The sequence below is a fragment of the Babylonia areolata genome, chromosome 32, assembly GCF_041734735.1.
Source record: "Babylonia areolata isolate BAREFJ2019XMU chromosome 32, ASM4173473v1, whole genome shotgun sequence".
Classification (NCBI taxonomy): Eukaryota; Metazoa; Mollusca; class Gastropoda; order Neogastropoda; family Buccinidae; genus Babylonia; species Babylonia areolata.
This window is the reverse complement of record NC_134907.1, coordinates 1,262,851-1,278,040: the sequence shown is the minus strand read 5'-3', so window position 1 is coordinate 1,278,040 and position 15,190 is coordinate 1,262,851. Positions and strand designations below refer to the sequence as shown.

Sequence of the window (15,190 nt, the reverse complement as noted above, 5' to 3'; positions counted from 1 at the left end):
GAACATTCCGTAATGTTCCAGCTCTCGCTGTGTGCTGTGTGTCCCGGGCCTTTCGTCTGGTGACCCAGATCTTCGCCCCTTCCTGCCCTGTGACTGGTGTCCTGGGTGTTCGTCCCCTCCTGCCCTGTGACTGCTGTCCTGGGTCTTCGCCCCCTCCTGCCCTGTGACTGGTGTCCTGGGTGTTCGTCCCCTCCTGCCCTGTGACTGCTGTCCTGGGTGTTCGTCCCCTCCTGCCCTGTGACTGCTGTCCTGGGTCTTCGCCCCTTTCTGCCCTGTGACTGGTGTCCTGGGTGTTCGTCCCCTCCTGCCCTGTGACTGCTGTCCTGGGTCTTCGCCCCTTTCTGCCCTGTGACTGGTGTCCTGGGTGTTCGTCCCCTCCTGCCCTGTGACTGCTGTCCTGGGTCTTCGCCCCTTCCTGCCCTGTGACTGGTGTCCTGTGTTCCGGGCCTTTTGACTTGCAGCCTGGTCCATTGCTTGGCATTGTATGCCGAGTCCTGGCACCTAGGCCTTTTGACCGGGGGCTTGTGCCTTGGTTCGAACCCGCCGAAGTTTGTCTGGGCCGTGTGTCAGTTTTTTTTGGTTTTTGTTGTTGTTGTTTTCCTCTTAAGAGGAAAACTTCCTGAACCCGCCAAAGACTAAAGCATCTGTGTGCCAGTCCTGGTTTAGGGGTGATTTGTCTTCTCCTTGAGTGTGTGTGTGGGAAATTGCTCTTGATTGCATTTGAGATAATCGGTAGTTTTGTATGCGACTTCTGTTCGTTTCGTGTTTTTTTTTGTTTTTGTTTTGTAGTTATGGTATACGGTTGTTTTTGTTTATTTCGCATGTATAGGCTGTGTGTGTAAGGTTGCGTGAGTGGGACAGACAGAGCGGAAGAGAATAAATTTTGTGTGGAAGGGAAATATCTGTATTCTGTGTTTGTGTTGTCGGGTGAACTGGGTTGGGTGTTAGGTTTTAAAATAGTTCTCGACCTCTTCCCTAGGGGGGTCGTGACAAATGTGGAGATGCGGGGTAGCTAGTTCTAGGGAATGTAACACGGGCTGGGGCGTAGGGTGTGATCGTCTTGTTCGTCTACGTTTTATGTTGCCGGCATTTCGTTTTGGTTAGCTTTTGTGGGGGTGATTAAGGTTGTTAGATTGTTAGGTTCTTACTGTTGGACGGTTGAGTGAAGTGGGGACCTGGAGTTAGTGACTTAGAGACTTAATCTTAATTCAAGTTTTGTGTAGTTGTTGCACATTGTGAATTAAGAAAACATGCCTGTAACACGAAAAACTTCTGCGGCCTCTACTCCTAGTTCGGGGTCACGGGGGGTCAGGGCAGAAGGCAGTACACCTTCTCTGAGTGCTGAAAAAAAGACCGAATTGTCCGGATGGATTCAGGGCCACCTGAAGGAGGCTAATCCTGAAGGTGCTTTCGATGAAGGCTTGAAGAATGAGTCTAATGCCGTACCTTCTCAGGACATGTACTCAAAGTTCAGGGTGTTGGGCACTGACTTAGGTTTGTCTGGAGAGGCGTTGGCCCGGTTTGTGGTTGATGCAGTAGCCAGGGAGGAGGAGCGTCAGGCTAGGGAGGAAGAGCGTCAGGCTAGGGATGAGGAGAGAAAGTACAGACAATGGAAGGATAGAAAAGAAGAAGAGTATAGGAAGAAAAAAGATGAGGAGGAAAGACGTAGATTCGAGAGGAAAATGGAACTGCGCCAGGAAGAGCTAGAAGCTCACACGGCTCATCAGTTTCCGCTTGTGCCGTATGATGAGAAAGACGATTTCGATAGCTTCCTTAACCACTTTGAGAGAGTGGCGGGATTAAATAAGTGGAAGCGTAGCTCCTGGGCAGCCCGCCTGGTGGCCCTTTTGCAGGGTCGGGCGAGAGACGCCTGCCTACGGTTACAACCAGAACAACTACACGATTATGACATCTTAAAAGCGGCTCTGCTTTACGAATTCCGTCTGGATGCAGATTCCTACCGCAAACGGTTCCGTTCAATGCGGAAATTAGCGGAAGAGACGTTTGATCAGTTTCTGGGCAGGCTGAAGGTTTGTTTCTCCCGGTGGTGTGTGGCCGCTGGACGGGATGAATCTGATGCAGAGGACATTAAAGATCTGGTCCTTCAGGAGCAGTTCTTGACCACACTCAATCCCGATCTCGTCACTGAAGTTCGGCGTGAGGAACCCAATAGAGTTGAGGACGTTGCCCATATCACTACTAAAATTGTTAATGCTCGGAGAGCAGGTCGCATGGCAGAAGCTGAATTTCGAGTTTCCAAAAAAGGTAGTAGGGTTTCCGACCGCAGTTTCAATCTGGGCGCGGAGAAAAAAGGACCTCCACATGGGTCAGCGGATTCAGCTCCAAACAACGTAAAGGGAAGAGACTTTACAAGAATACCTGCCTGCTTCAACTGCGGGAAGCCAGGTCACTTGGCCAAAGAGTGCCGGCAACCCAAGAGGGTCTCACTCATTGCTCATGTCTCACCTGCACAGGGTGTTAATGCAATGACCCCGACGCTTTGCACGTCTTGTGCTTCTAAACAGTACTCGCCTCGCTGCGAGGTTTCTGTCAATGGCCACACAGTGCAAGCTTTACGCGACACGGGAGCCCAGTTGATTGTTGTAGCCAGGCGACTCGTAAGACCTGACTGTTTTACTGGGGCCACAGTTCGCGTGGTGTTGGCAGAGTCAAGGTGCTCCTCAGTTCTGCCCATCGCCAGGGTGGACTTTCAGTCCCCGTTCATACAGGGTGTTTTGGACGTGGCTGTCATGGAGTCTCCTGTTGAGGAGGTTCTCATTGGGAATTGTGCTTGGAGAGGGGACGGCTCTTCAATGGTCGTGCCCGTCTATGCTGATCCCAGCCTTGTGGGCGCCGTTCAAACTAGAGCCCAGGCTGCAGCAAATACCAAACCCTTGCCTCCCCTGCCCGTCAAGGATATTCAGATCCATGTGTCACGGGAAGACTTACAGCACCAGCAAAATGACGATCCTGATTTTCATCAGGCACGTGATAGGGCTGGTTCAGGCCTTTTACAGAAAACCCCTTCAGGCGAGGTCTCTTATTTTAAAAAGCATGGGGTGCTGATGCGGCAGTTTAAAGATCACAGAGGCCAGGCGACCCAGATCTGTGTACCGAAGCCTTTGCGTTCCACAGTGCTACGCCTGGGCCATGAGGCTCCAATGTCTGGTCATTTGGGGTTTAGGCGGACGCAACAGAGAATATTTCCTCATTTCTATTGGCCAGGTATGTGCGGGGACATCAAACGCTTCGTTCTTTCCTGCGACAGGTGCCAAAAATCTGTACCAAAAGGGCGGGTTCCCAGAGTGCCTTTACTTAAAATGCCTCTGACTGTACCCTTCAGCCGAGAGGAACTATCCCACGATCGAGAGAGAATGCTTGGCGCTCGTGTGGGGCATACAAAAGTTCGAGCCATACCTGTACGGCAAACCATTCGTCGTCCAGACCGATCATGCCCCTCTGCAATACCTGGATAGAGCAAAAACGGTCAGCGGCAGACTGACACGGTGGGCGCTGCAGCTCCAGCCTTTCTCCTTCACAGTGCAAGCTATCCCTGGAAAAGAAAATGTTGGAGCCGACTATCTCAGTCGTCTGCCGGAGCAAGAATCGGCATTTCCCGAAAAGTGATTTCGGCAGTGTTAATCAAAGAAGAGTATGCGCAGTCCCATTTGACTTCTGCACATACCTCTATATTCTACTCTTAAATTAGGAAGCACACGCTTCCGCGTATCCTTACTAGCTGTAAAGTTAAGATAGCTTTCGTATAAATTTCTCTTCTCTTGTTTCGTTGGTCTGGACAAACTGTTTTGTTTTGGTAACTGTCCTTGACCACTAATAGACGTTCGGGAATGCGGAAGGGCAGGGCGAGAGTTGTCACGTGTCTGTCTGTCCGTCAGTCGTTGTGACGGTGTGTTTAAGTTCCAAACGTGAAGTTTGAACTTGAATGGGGGGTATTGTCACAACTTGTGACGACAGTTAGGGCGTGTGGCCCGTCTTCGTTTTTCTCCCCCCTCTTCTTTCACTTTCCCTTCTTCTCCCATCCTTCAGTTCGGGTAGAAGTCTTGATTTGCGCACGAACCACGTGCATGCATATTACTCGCTCACCTGAGCGAATATGAAATATTGTTGGGCAGCAACAATATTCGGGGCTTTTGCAGCCCGACTGCCGTAGTGTACGGGTCGTTCCTGTTGTTGGTGGGGTAGCTACCCCGACATCTAGGCACCATACGAAGTGAGGACCGGCTGTCCTCCATGGGAGCCACTTCGGTGTTTCTTCGTCTGTCTTCGTCGTCGTCGTGTCTTTGTGGTGGTCGTTAGTGTACGCCACCTGTGGCAGGTAAGAAGCCACTTGTCTATTTAGCTTGGTTGTACTTCTGTCAGGGATGTAGGTGTGTAAAGATGTTCGACAAGAAAGCTGTACGTTAGGTTTTGACACAATCTATTTCGTTAATTACTCGTGTGCTACCACCGAGTGAATATGTACTTTTTCTTGTGTCGGCTAATATTTTTGCCAATTTTATTGTTATTGAGTTTTAAAATGATACGATTTTACCTTAGTTCACTGTTGGGTAAAATTGGGCGTTGGCTCTGTATGATAGGTGTAGAGAGTGCGAGTGCCGTATATTACTCCTATAATTCGTCTTGTCAATGGAACTATATTCCAGGTTTTCATTTTGAATGTGCTGTACATTTGTTTTTTTTGTTAATTATATCGTTAGAATTAGTATTGCTCAGTACGGGGGGAACATTCCGTAATGTTCCAGCTCTCGCTGTGTGCTGTGTGTCCCGGGCCTTTCGTCTGGTGACCCAGATCTTCGCCCCTTCCTGCCCTGTGACTGGTGTCCTGGGTGTTCGTCCCCTCCTGCCCTGTGACTGCTGTCCTGGGTCTTCGCCCCTTCCTGCCCTGTGACTGGTGTCCTGGGTGTTCGTCCCCTCCTGCCCTGTGACTGCTGTCCTGGGTCTTCGCCCCTTTCTGCCCTGTGACTGGTGTCCTGGGTGTTCGTCCCCTCCTGCCCTGTGACTGCTGTCCTGGGTCTTCGCCCCTTCCTGCCCTGTGACTGGTGTCCTGTGTTCCGGGCCTTTTGACTTGCAGCCTGGTCCATTGCTTGGCATTGTATGCCGAGTCCTGGCACCTAGGCCTTTTGACCGGGGGCTTGTGCCTTGGTTCGAACCCGCCGAAGTTTGTCTGGGCCGTGTGTCAGTTTTTTTTTTGTTTTTGTTGTTGTTGTTTTCCTCTTAAGAGGAAAACTTCCTGAACCCGCCAAAGACTAAAGCATCTGTGTGCCAGTCCTGGTTTAGGGGTGATTTGTCTTCTCCTTGAGTGTGTGTGTGGGAAATTGCTCTTGATTGCATTTGAGATAATCGGTAGTTTTGTATGCGACTTCTGTTCGTTTCGTGTTTTTTTTGTTTTTGTTTTGTAGTTATGGTATACGGTTGTTTTTGTTTATTTCGCATGTATAGGCTGTGTGTGTAAGGTTGCGTGAGTGGGACAGACAGAGCGGAAGAGAATAAATTTTGTGTGGAAGGGAAATATCTGTATTCTGTGTTTGTGTTGTCGGGTGAACTGGGTTGGGTGTTAGGTTTTAAAATAGTTCTCGACCTCTTCCCTAGGTGTGTGACCTACGGAGTGAAGGTCCACGCCTTGTGAACACTGCTCATTCCGTCGTGAGGGGGAACCATTGTGGGTACTGTCTGTCGATGGCCTTGACGAAGACTGGATTCACACCACTCTACATTTTGTTGAATGGGAAAGAAAGCAACACGAAAAACAGACTGATCCTTGACAATGAGAGCGCAGACAGAAAGAGAGAGGGGGGGGGGGGATGCAGCACATCACACCACACCGCACCACACCACACCACACCACACCACACCACACCACACCACACCACACCACACCACACCACAACCCACCACACCACACCACACCACACCACAACCCACCACACCACACCACACCACACCACACCACACCACAACCCACCATACGACACCACACCACACCACACTACACCACACCACACCACAACCCACCATACGACACCACACCACACCACACCACACCACAACCCACCACACCACACCACACCACACCACACCACACCACACCACACCACACCACACCACACCACACCACAACCCACCATACGACACCACACCACACCACACTACACCACACCACACCACAACCCACCATATGACACCACACCACACCACACCACACTACAACACCACGAATCTCTCAATACAAAACAATACAATACAACACACCACACCACAACCCACCATACGACACCACACCACACCACAACCCACCATACGACACCACACCACACCACACTACACCACACCACACCACACCACACCACACCACAACCCACCACACCACACCACACCACAACCCACCACACCACACCACACCACACCACACCACACCACAACCCACCATACGACACTACACCACACCACACCACACTACACCACACCACACCACACCACAACCCACCACACCACACCACACCACACCACACCACACCATACGACACCACACCACACCACACTACACCACACCACACCACACCACAACCCACCATACGACACCACACCACACCACACCACACTACAACACCACGAATCTCTCAATACAAAACAATACAATACAACACACCACACCACAACCCACCATACGACACCACACCACACCACAACCCACCATACGACACCACACCACACCACACTACACCACACCACACCACAACCCACCATACGACACTACACCACACCACACCACACTACACCACACCACACCACACCACAACCCACCATACGACACTACACCACACCACACCACACTACACCACACCACACCACACCACAACCCACCACACCACACCACACCACACCACACCACACCATACGACACCACACCACACCACACTACACCACACCACACCACACCACAACCCACCATACGACACCACACCACACCACACCACACTACACCACACCACACCACACCACACCACAACCCACCATATGACACCACACCACACTACAACACCACGAATCTCTCAATACAATGCAATACAATACAATACACCACACCACACCACACCACACCACACTACAACACCATGAGTCTCTCAATACAATACAGTACAACACACCACAACACAACACGGCACAGCACACTATATCCATACCCCCCCCCCCCCCTTACCCTCCCCCCCCCCCCCCCCGCCCACCCCTGCCCTCTTCCACCCGCCTGGTACCGAGTCTTCAGCTATTCCGTGTTGATGGCGGTCAGTGCCAAGGGAGATCACCCCCGATAACTGTCTGCAGGCAGCCACAGTGACCGCCCCTTGTCACGCCTCAAGTTTCTGCCTTGTGTGTGTGTGTGTGTGTGTGTGTGTGTGTGTGTGTGTGTGTGTGTGTCCGTCCGTCCGTCTGTTTGTGTGTATGTCTATATGTGTGTCGGTCTATCGGTCTGTCGGTCTGAATCTGTCGGTCTGTCTGTTCGTCTGCCCATCTGTGTATCTGTTTGTCTATCTGTCTATTGGTCTGCGTGTGTCTGTCTGTCTGTTGGTCTGTCCGGGTGACTCTGTCTTCATTTCATTTATCTTACTGTTTATCTTCTATCTGTTTGTCATTTTCTTCCAGTCTTTCTTTCTCCCTGTCTCTCTCTCCAGTCTTTCTCTCTATCTACCTCTGTCTCTCTCTGTCTACCTCTGTCTCTCTGTCTACCCCTCTCTCTCCAGTCTTTCTCTCTGTCTACCTCTCTCTCTCCAGTCTTTCTCTCTGTCTACCTCTCTCTCTCCAGTCTTTCTCTGTCTACCTCTCTCTCTCTGTCTACCTCTGTCTCTCTCTGTCTACCTCTGTCTCTCTACCTCTGTCTCTCTCTGTCTACCTCTGTCTCTCTGTCTACCTCTCTCTCTCTGTCTACCTCTGTCTCTCCAGTCTTTCTCTGTCTACCTCTGTCTCTCTCTGTCTACCTCTCTCTCTCTGTCTACCTCTGTCTCTCTCTATCTACCTCTGTCTCTCTCTGTCTACCTCTCTCTCTCCAGTCTTTCTCTCTATCTACCTCTGTCTCTCTCTGTCTACCTCTCTCTCTCCAGTCTTTCTCTGTCTACCTCTGTCTCTCTCTGTCTACCTCTCTCTCTCTCCAGTCTTTCTCTCTGTCTACCTATGTCTCTCTCTCTGTCTACCTCTGTCTCTCTCTATCTACCTCTCTCTCTCTCTCCAGTCTTTCTCTGTCTACCTCTCTCTCTCTGTCTACCTCTCTCTCTGTGTCTACCTCTGTCTCTCTCTGTCTCTCTCTGTCTACCTCTCTCTCTCCAGTCTTTCTCTCTATCTACCTCTGTCTCTCTCTGTCTACCTCTCTCTCTCTCCAGTCTTTCTCTCTATCTACCTCTGTCTCTCTCTGTCTACCTCTCTCTCTCTGTCTACCTCTGTCTCTCTCTCTACCTCTGTCTCTCTCTGTCTACCTCTCTCTCTCCAGTCTTTCTCTGTCTACCTCTGTCTCTCTCTGTCTACCTCTCTCTCTCCAGTCTTTCTCTGTCTACCTCTGTCTCTCTCTGTCTACCTCTCTCTCTCCAGTCTTTCTCTCTATCTACCTCTGTCTCTCTCTGTCTACCTCTCTCTCTCCAGTCTTTCTCTCTATCTACCTCTGTCTCTCTCTGTCTACCTCTCTCTCTCCAGTCTTTCTCTGTCTCTCTCTGTCTCTCTCTGTCTCTCTGTGTCTGCCTCTGTCTCTCTCTGTCTTTCCATCTTTCTCTGTTTCTTTCTGTCTGCGATTTTATCTGTGTCTATCTGTCTGTCTGTATGTCACTCTCTCTCTCTCTCTCTCTCTCTCTCTCTCTCTCTCTCTCTCTCAATCTCCCCCCCCCCCTCTCTTGACCTTAGCATTTCTTGTCACAGAGTTCAAGTGGACCCCCTGTCAGAAAGCTCCCCAGAAATTTCATCTGTTGGCCATGTGTGATCCTGCTCACAGAGAGAGAGTGGGAGAGGGAGAGAGAGAGGGGGGAGAGAGGGGGGGAAGGGAGAGGGAGAGTGAGGGAGAGAGGGGGAGAGAGAGAGAGAGAACACTGAACACTGAACAGTTTAATGTCATTAGCTGTAAAGCTCTAGTGACATAGATAGGTATAAATCAGAACAAAAATGGTGCAAAACAAATAAAATGGAACAGAAAGGAAAAGCATAATCAAAGCAAACTAAACTACTAAGGGATAAGCGGCACTTTGGTACTTTGTCATTTGCTTAAAATGTCCATGTGGCAGGCGGGTACTGTGCCTCCCCCCATCCCCCCCCCCCCCCCCCCCCCCACCCCCAAGTCGTTCATCTCCAAGGTTTGAACAGTACACAGGAAACAAAATACATATAATCCGTATTATGATTATTTAAGCATGTGACATCGACACACATCATATCAATACGAACACATAACAAAGTACATATAAAACATATAATAATTCAAGCCTCTTACGCCGAAACGCGTCATATCAATATGAACACATCATAAAAATACATTGTCGAAATTGACCATCCAAATGTAACCCTTCCTTTTTTTTTCCCCTCATAGAACCCATACTAAATTTGTAAGTGATTAATGAGTATTTGGACCGATAGTAGACGTTTTGCATATATTTACTGCCTCGGATACATATTTTGCTAGTGAGAGTATCGTGTCTTCATTTTCTGTCATCAGTATGCCGAACAAATCTTTTCTCTGCGCTGGAGCTGTACTGAAAAGGGCACAGGTTTTTTTTTTTTCGCAATTCTTCGTATCTTTTGCAGTTTAATATGAAATGGTTTTCATCTTCTGGGCTTTCGCCACACATTGGGCAAGGGGATGTTGCTACGTCTGAATCGAACCATCTTCTGTTGGCATTCAGTCCAAGTGCTCTCAATCTGAGCCTCGCAAAGCAGATTTTATGCCACTTGTTTGTTACGATCTTGATATATTTCTCTGTTTGAAATATTGTTTGAAATGAATAGAACCATTTATACCTATCATTGCTCTCTATTTCTCCGTGCCAGTTTTGTTTGTAACCTGCTATAAGTCTGTCTTTGAATTCAGATACAAAGCCGCTCTCGTGCCCTACTCCTTGGCACATCCAAACCAGACCGAATCCATGTTCCGTTAGTGTTTTATTGATGTGGAATACCCAGTTCTGTTTGCCCTTCTCCTCTTGTAGAAGCAGCATCTTGTATGCTTGTCTACATAATAGTGATGTTGGCAGTTTAGTAAGTTTGAGCCAATATTTCATGCATTTTACAATTGATTTAATATGCAATGGGTACCTGCCAGTTTCGCCGTACATTATAGCGTTTGATGAATGTAATGGGACACCAAGAAAGCGCTTCATTGCAAAAGTATGTACACTTTCCATTTTATTATTAGTCGGAGAGAGAGAGAGAGAGAGAGAGAGAGAGAGAGAGAGAGAGAGAAGGGGGGGGGGGAGGGGGGATTGTGTTGTGTTGTGTTGTGCATTTGTGTGTGTGTGTGTGCGTGCGTGTGTGTGTGTGTGTGTGTGTGTGTGTGTGTGTGTGTGTGTGTGTGTGTGTGTGTTTGGTGGTTGTGTGTGTATGTGTGCGTGCGCGTGCGTGTGTGGTGGTGGTGGTGGTGGTGGTGTGTGTGTGTGTGTATGTGTGTGTGTGTGTGTGTGTGTGTGTGTGTGTGTGTGTGTGTAAAACACCACAAAAAACAACAACACCAACAAAAAAACAAAACACACAAAAAACAAAAAAAACAAACGCAAAACAACAACAAACAAACAAAAAACCACCATGGGGAAAACCCCCCAGAGGGGAGGGGAGGTATCGCGAAATCACCAGAACTAAACACCGCAAAACTTTCATCACCATCCCAGCAACCAGGTGTTGTGACGTAGAATAGCGATAATACGTCACGCCATTGACCAAGCCCCCTCACTGCGACGCTGGTTGGTATCTTGGCCAATGGGTGGCCTCGAAATATGTGAAGCACGAGCGATTCCCTATCACCCCCCCACCCCCCACCCCCAAACTCCCCCCATGCCCCTCCCCCCCACCCTCGCCGTTTTTGTGCATTCCTTGGTGAAGCGGTGTGAATTCTCTTGGGGGACTGGTGGGATAGATGGGTGTGTGTGGGTGATAATGAGGTCTGGTTGATGGGGTGTGTGTGTGTGTGTGTGTGTGTGTGTGTGTGTGTGTGTGTGTGTGTGTGTGTGTGTGTGTGTGTGTGTGTGTGTGTGTGTTTGTGTGTGTGTGTGTGTGTTTGTGTGTGTGTGTGTATGTGTGTGTGTGTGTGTGTGTGTGTGTGTGTGTGTGTGGTGTGTGTGGTGTGTGGTGTGTGTGGGGCGGAGGTTGATGTGTGTGTGTGTGTGTGTGTGGTGTGTGTGTGGTGTGGTGTGTGTGTGCGTGCGTGTGTGTGTGTGTGTGTGTGTGTGTGTGTGTGTGTGTGTGTGTGTGTGTGTGTGTGTGTGTGTGTGTTCGTGGGGGTTGGTTGAAGAGAAGGTTCAGGAATGTCAGAATGCAAGATACTTTACCTTCCTATCAATCTGCTGGTCTGTCTGCATGTCTGTCTGTTTGTTTGTCTGCCTGTCTGTCTGTCTGCCTGCTTGTCTGTCTGTTTATCTGTCTGTATGTATGTCTGTCTGCCTGTCTACATGTCTGTCTGTCTGTCTGTCTTTCTGCCTGCTTGTCTGTCTGTCTGTCTTTATGTCTGCTTTGTCTGTCTGTTTGCCTGTCTGCCTGCCTGCCTGCCTGCATGTCTGTCTGTCTGTCTTTCTGTCTGTCTGTCTGCCTGCCTGCATGTCTGTCTGTCTGTCTGTCTGTCTTTCTGTCTATCTGTCTGTCTGTCCTTCTGCCTGCATGTCTGTCTTTCTGCCTGTCTGCCTGCCTGCATGTCTGACTGTCTGTCTTTCTGTCTGTCTGTCTGCCTGCATGTCTGTCCTGCTCTAACGTCTCTCTCCAGCTTTTTTTTGTCTATCTCGCTGTCTGAATCTGTCTCTGTTTTCTTCTTCTTTTTTTTAAGCACCCTTACTGTGGAACAAACTGGCAGAAAAATTGCGACGTTCTGTCTCGCTAAATTCTTTGAAGCCTGCTTTGAAAAGACATGTTTTCCAACAAAGAATCGTTTCTTTTTTCTTTTTTTCAAAATTTTCCGGTATTGGCGTTTTATTTTTGTTTTGTTTTTTCCCCCCTCTGCTTTCAAATGTGTGTTTTATTGTGAGGAAGTCGTTTGCTATTTGTGTGTGGTGCGGTGCTTGTGACTATTCGTGCATTCTTGTGTGTGTGTGTGTGTGTGTGTGTGTGTGTGTGTGTGTGTGTGTGTGTGTGTGTGTGTGTGTGTGTGTGTGTGTGTGGTGTGTGTGTGTGTGTGTGTGTGTGTGTGTGTGTGTGTGTGTGGTGTGTGTGTGTGTGTGTGTGTGTGTGTGTGTGTGTGTGTGTGTGTGTGTGTGTGTGTGTGTGTGGTGTGTGTGTGTGTGTGTGTGTGTGTGTGTGTGTGTGTGTGTGTGTGTGTGTGTGTGTGTGTGTGTGTGTGTGTTGCAGGGATGTGTTTTCCGGAAGACGTCATGAGTGGGTGGGTGGTTGTTAATGCTGAATGGTGCTGTGCACGAGTGCATTCTGGCACGTGATTCTCGTGTGTGTGTGTGTGTGTGTGTGTGTGTGTGTGTGTGTGTGTGTGTGTGTGTGTGTGTGCGTGTGTGTGTGTGTGTGTGTGTGTGTGTGTGCGTGTGGAGAGAGGGTGAGGGGGTGGGGTGCGGGGGCTGGGGGTGGTGCGGGGGGTGAGTGGAAGAGTGGAAACAAAATGTAACGCACTTTGAACAGTATTTCTGGAGAAAAAAAAAAGCGCAACATAAATGCTCATTCTTCTTCTTCTTCTTCTTCTTCTTCGTCGTCGTCGTCATCATCATCGTCGTGGTCATCGTCGTCGTCGTCATCGTCATAGTCATCATCATCAGCAGCAAAATCTTCTTATTCATCATCATCATCATCATCAAAATCATCACCATCTTCATCATCATCATCATCATCGTAATCACCATCACCATCATCATCTTCTTCTTCTTCTTTATTATCATCATCATCATAATCATCATCTTCTTTCTCGTCGTCGGCATCGTCTTGATTTTCTTCTTCTTCGTCATCGTTGTCGTCGTCATCATCATCATAATCATCACCATCATCATCATCATCTTATCATTATCAATACAAATCACCGTCACTGCCACCAACACCAGCAACAAAGGTAACAAGGTAAAGGGAATGCACTGGTCTTCCTGCAGACGAATGTGTTGAATGAGGTCCGGAAGTGAGTGAGTGGACAAGTGAATGTGTTGACCACAGTGACTTAACCCTCTTGCATTCATCCTTCTGCTCGCTGCCAAACACTGGGAAAGTTTCTCTTCGAAGTGTCTGAAAAAGGGTTAACTGAAAAAAAAGGTTATCAGTTTTAAAGACGGTTGATTGATAAAAGGCATCAAGTTATCAGTTTTGAAGAGGGTTAATTGATAAAAGACATCAAGTTATCAGTTTTGAAGAAGGTTAATTGATAAAAGGCATCATGTCATCAGTTTTGAAGAAGGTTAATTGATAAAAGGCATCATGTCATCAGTTTTGAAGAAGGTTAATTGATAAAAGACATCAAGTTATCAGTTTTGAAGAAGGTTAATTGATAAAAGGCTTCATGTTATCAGTTTTGAAGAGTGTTGATTGATAAAAGGCTTCATGTTATCAGTTTTGAAGAGGGTTGATTGATAAAAGGCCTCATGTTATCAGTTTTGAAGAGTGTTGATTGATAAAAGGCTTCATGTTATCAGTTTTGAAGAGGGTTGATTGATAAAAGGCTTCATGTTATCAGTTTTGAAGAGGGTTGATTGATAAAAGGCTTCATGTTATCAGTTTTGAAGAAGGTTAATTGATAAAAGGCTTCAGATTATCAGTTTTGAAGAGGGTTGATTGATAAAAGGCTTCATGTTATCAGTTTTGAAGAGGGTTGATTGATAAAAGGCTTCATGTTATCAGTTTTGAAGAGAGTTCATTGATAAAAGGCTTCATGTTATCAGTTTTGAAGAGGGTTGATTGATAAAAGGCTTCATGTTATCAGTTTGTATTCTACGTTAAAGAAAAGAGTGTTCTTACGTCTGCATGTTGTCTGTGTCTGCATGTTGTTCCAGTTCAGTCAGGAACCTTAATGTTGTCCTTGACAACACACTGTCCATGCAAAAATTTATCAGTCAGACATGTCAGTCCTGCTACTGTCAATTGCAGCGCATCAGTTCTATCCGGAAATATCTGTCCATTGACGCAACATCTAGACTTGTCGTTTCTCTCATTCTCTCTCGCCTTGACTACTGTAACTTTCTATTGTCCGGTTTGCCTGCTTCATCCATTCAGTCCCTTCAGCGCATACAAAACTGCTGCCCGACTTGTCCTCAGAAAGAAACGATCTGGGCACATCACTCCTCTTTTGCAACATCTCCACTGGCTCCCTCTCTCACTCAGAAAAAAAGTACAAGATCAGCACTCTATGTTATAAATACATTCACAAATCTGCCCTTTCCTATCTCTGTGGCTGCCTTCACCTCTGCACCCCATCTCGCTCTCTACGATCGGCTTCGGACCCACCCTGTTTACGTATACTCAGATTCAAACACTCCACTGTTGGCCGCCGTTCTTTCTCTGTCTCTGGACTTTGCATTTGGAATGAACTTCCTCTTTCGCTTCGTCAAGTCTCCACACTCAGCTCTTTCAAGTCTGGCCTTAAAACCCACCTCTTCCCAAAATAGCCTCCCTTGCCTGCCTCTTCCTTGTCTTCAGTTTCTCCAGTTTTCGAGTTATGCATGCGTGTGAATGACTGGTGAAGCGCTTTGATTTGTCTCTGCACAAGGTTCAGCGCTATTACCATTCTTCTTCTTCTCTCTGCCCCGTCCCTCTCTTTCTCTCTCTACTTGTTTCTTCTTTCTTCCCCTTTCTTTCTTCCCCCCCCCCCCAACCCCTCTCCACTCTTTCCCTGTTCCTTCTCTTTCTTTTTCTTTCTGCTGCAGAGCTGGTTGCCAAAAAGAACTGGTGCGTAATTGTGTTTACTGCTTTCCCTTGTAGATAAACATTTCGTTTAATTCGTTCCTGCTCTCTCCTCTCTCACTCTCTCTCCCTCCTCCCCCCTTTCTCTCTCTGCCTCTCTATCTCTCTCTCTGTCTCTCTCTCT

The 15,190-nt window shown here is 48.0% G+C and overlaps 1 protein-coding gene across 1 annotated transcript; it reads left to right on the top strand.

Moving 5' to 3' along the window:
- Window positions 1-1,682: 1,682 nt before the first annotated feature.
- On the top strand, window positions 1,683-4,904 carry LOC143276399 (uncharacterized). Its single transcript, XM_076580886.1, has 2 exons — window positions 1,683-4,336; window positions 4,764-4,904. Exon 1 carries the CDS (start codon window positions 1,683-1,685, stop codon window positions 3,474-3,476), a length of 1,794 nt encoding a protein of 597 aa, XP_076437001.1. The 3' UTR covers window positions 3,477-4,336; window positions 4,764-4,904.
- The last annotated feature ends 10,286 nt before the right edge of the window (window positions 4,905-15,190 follow it).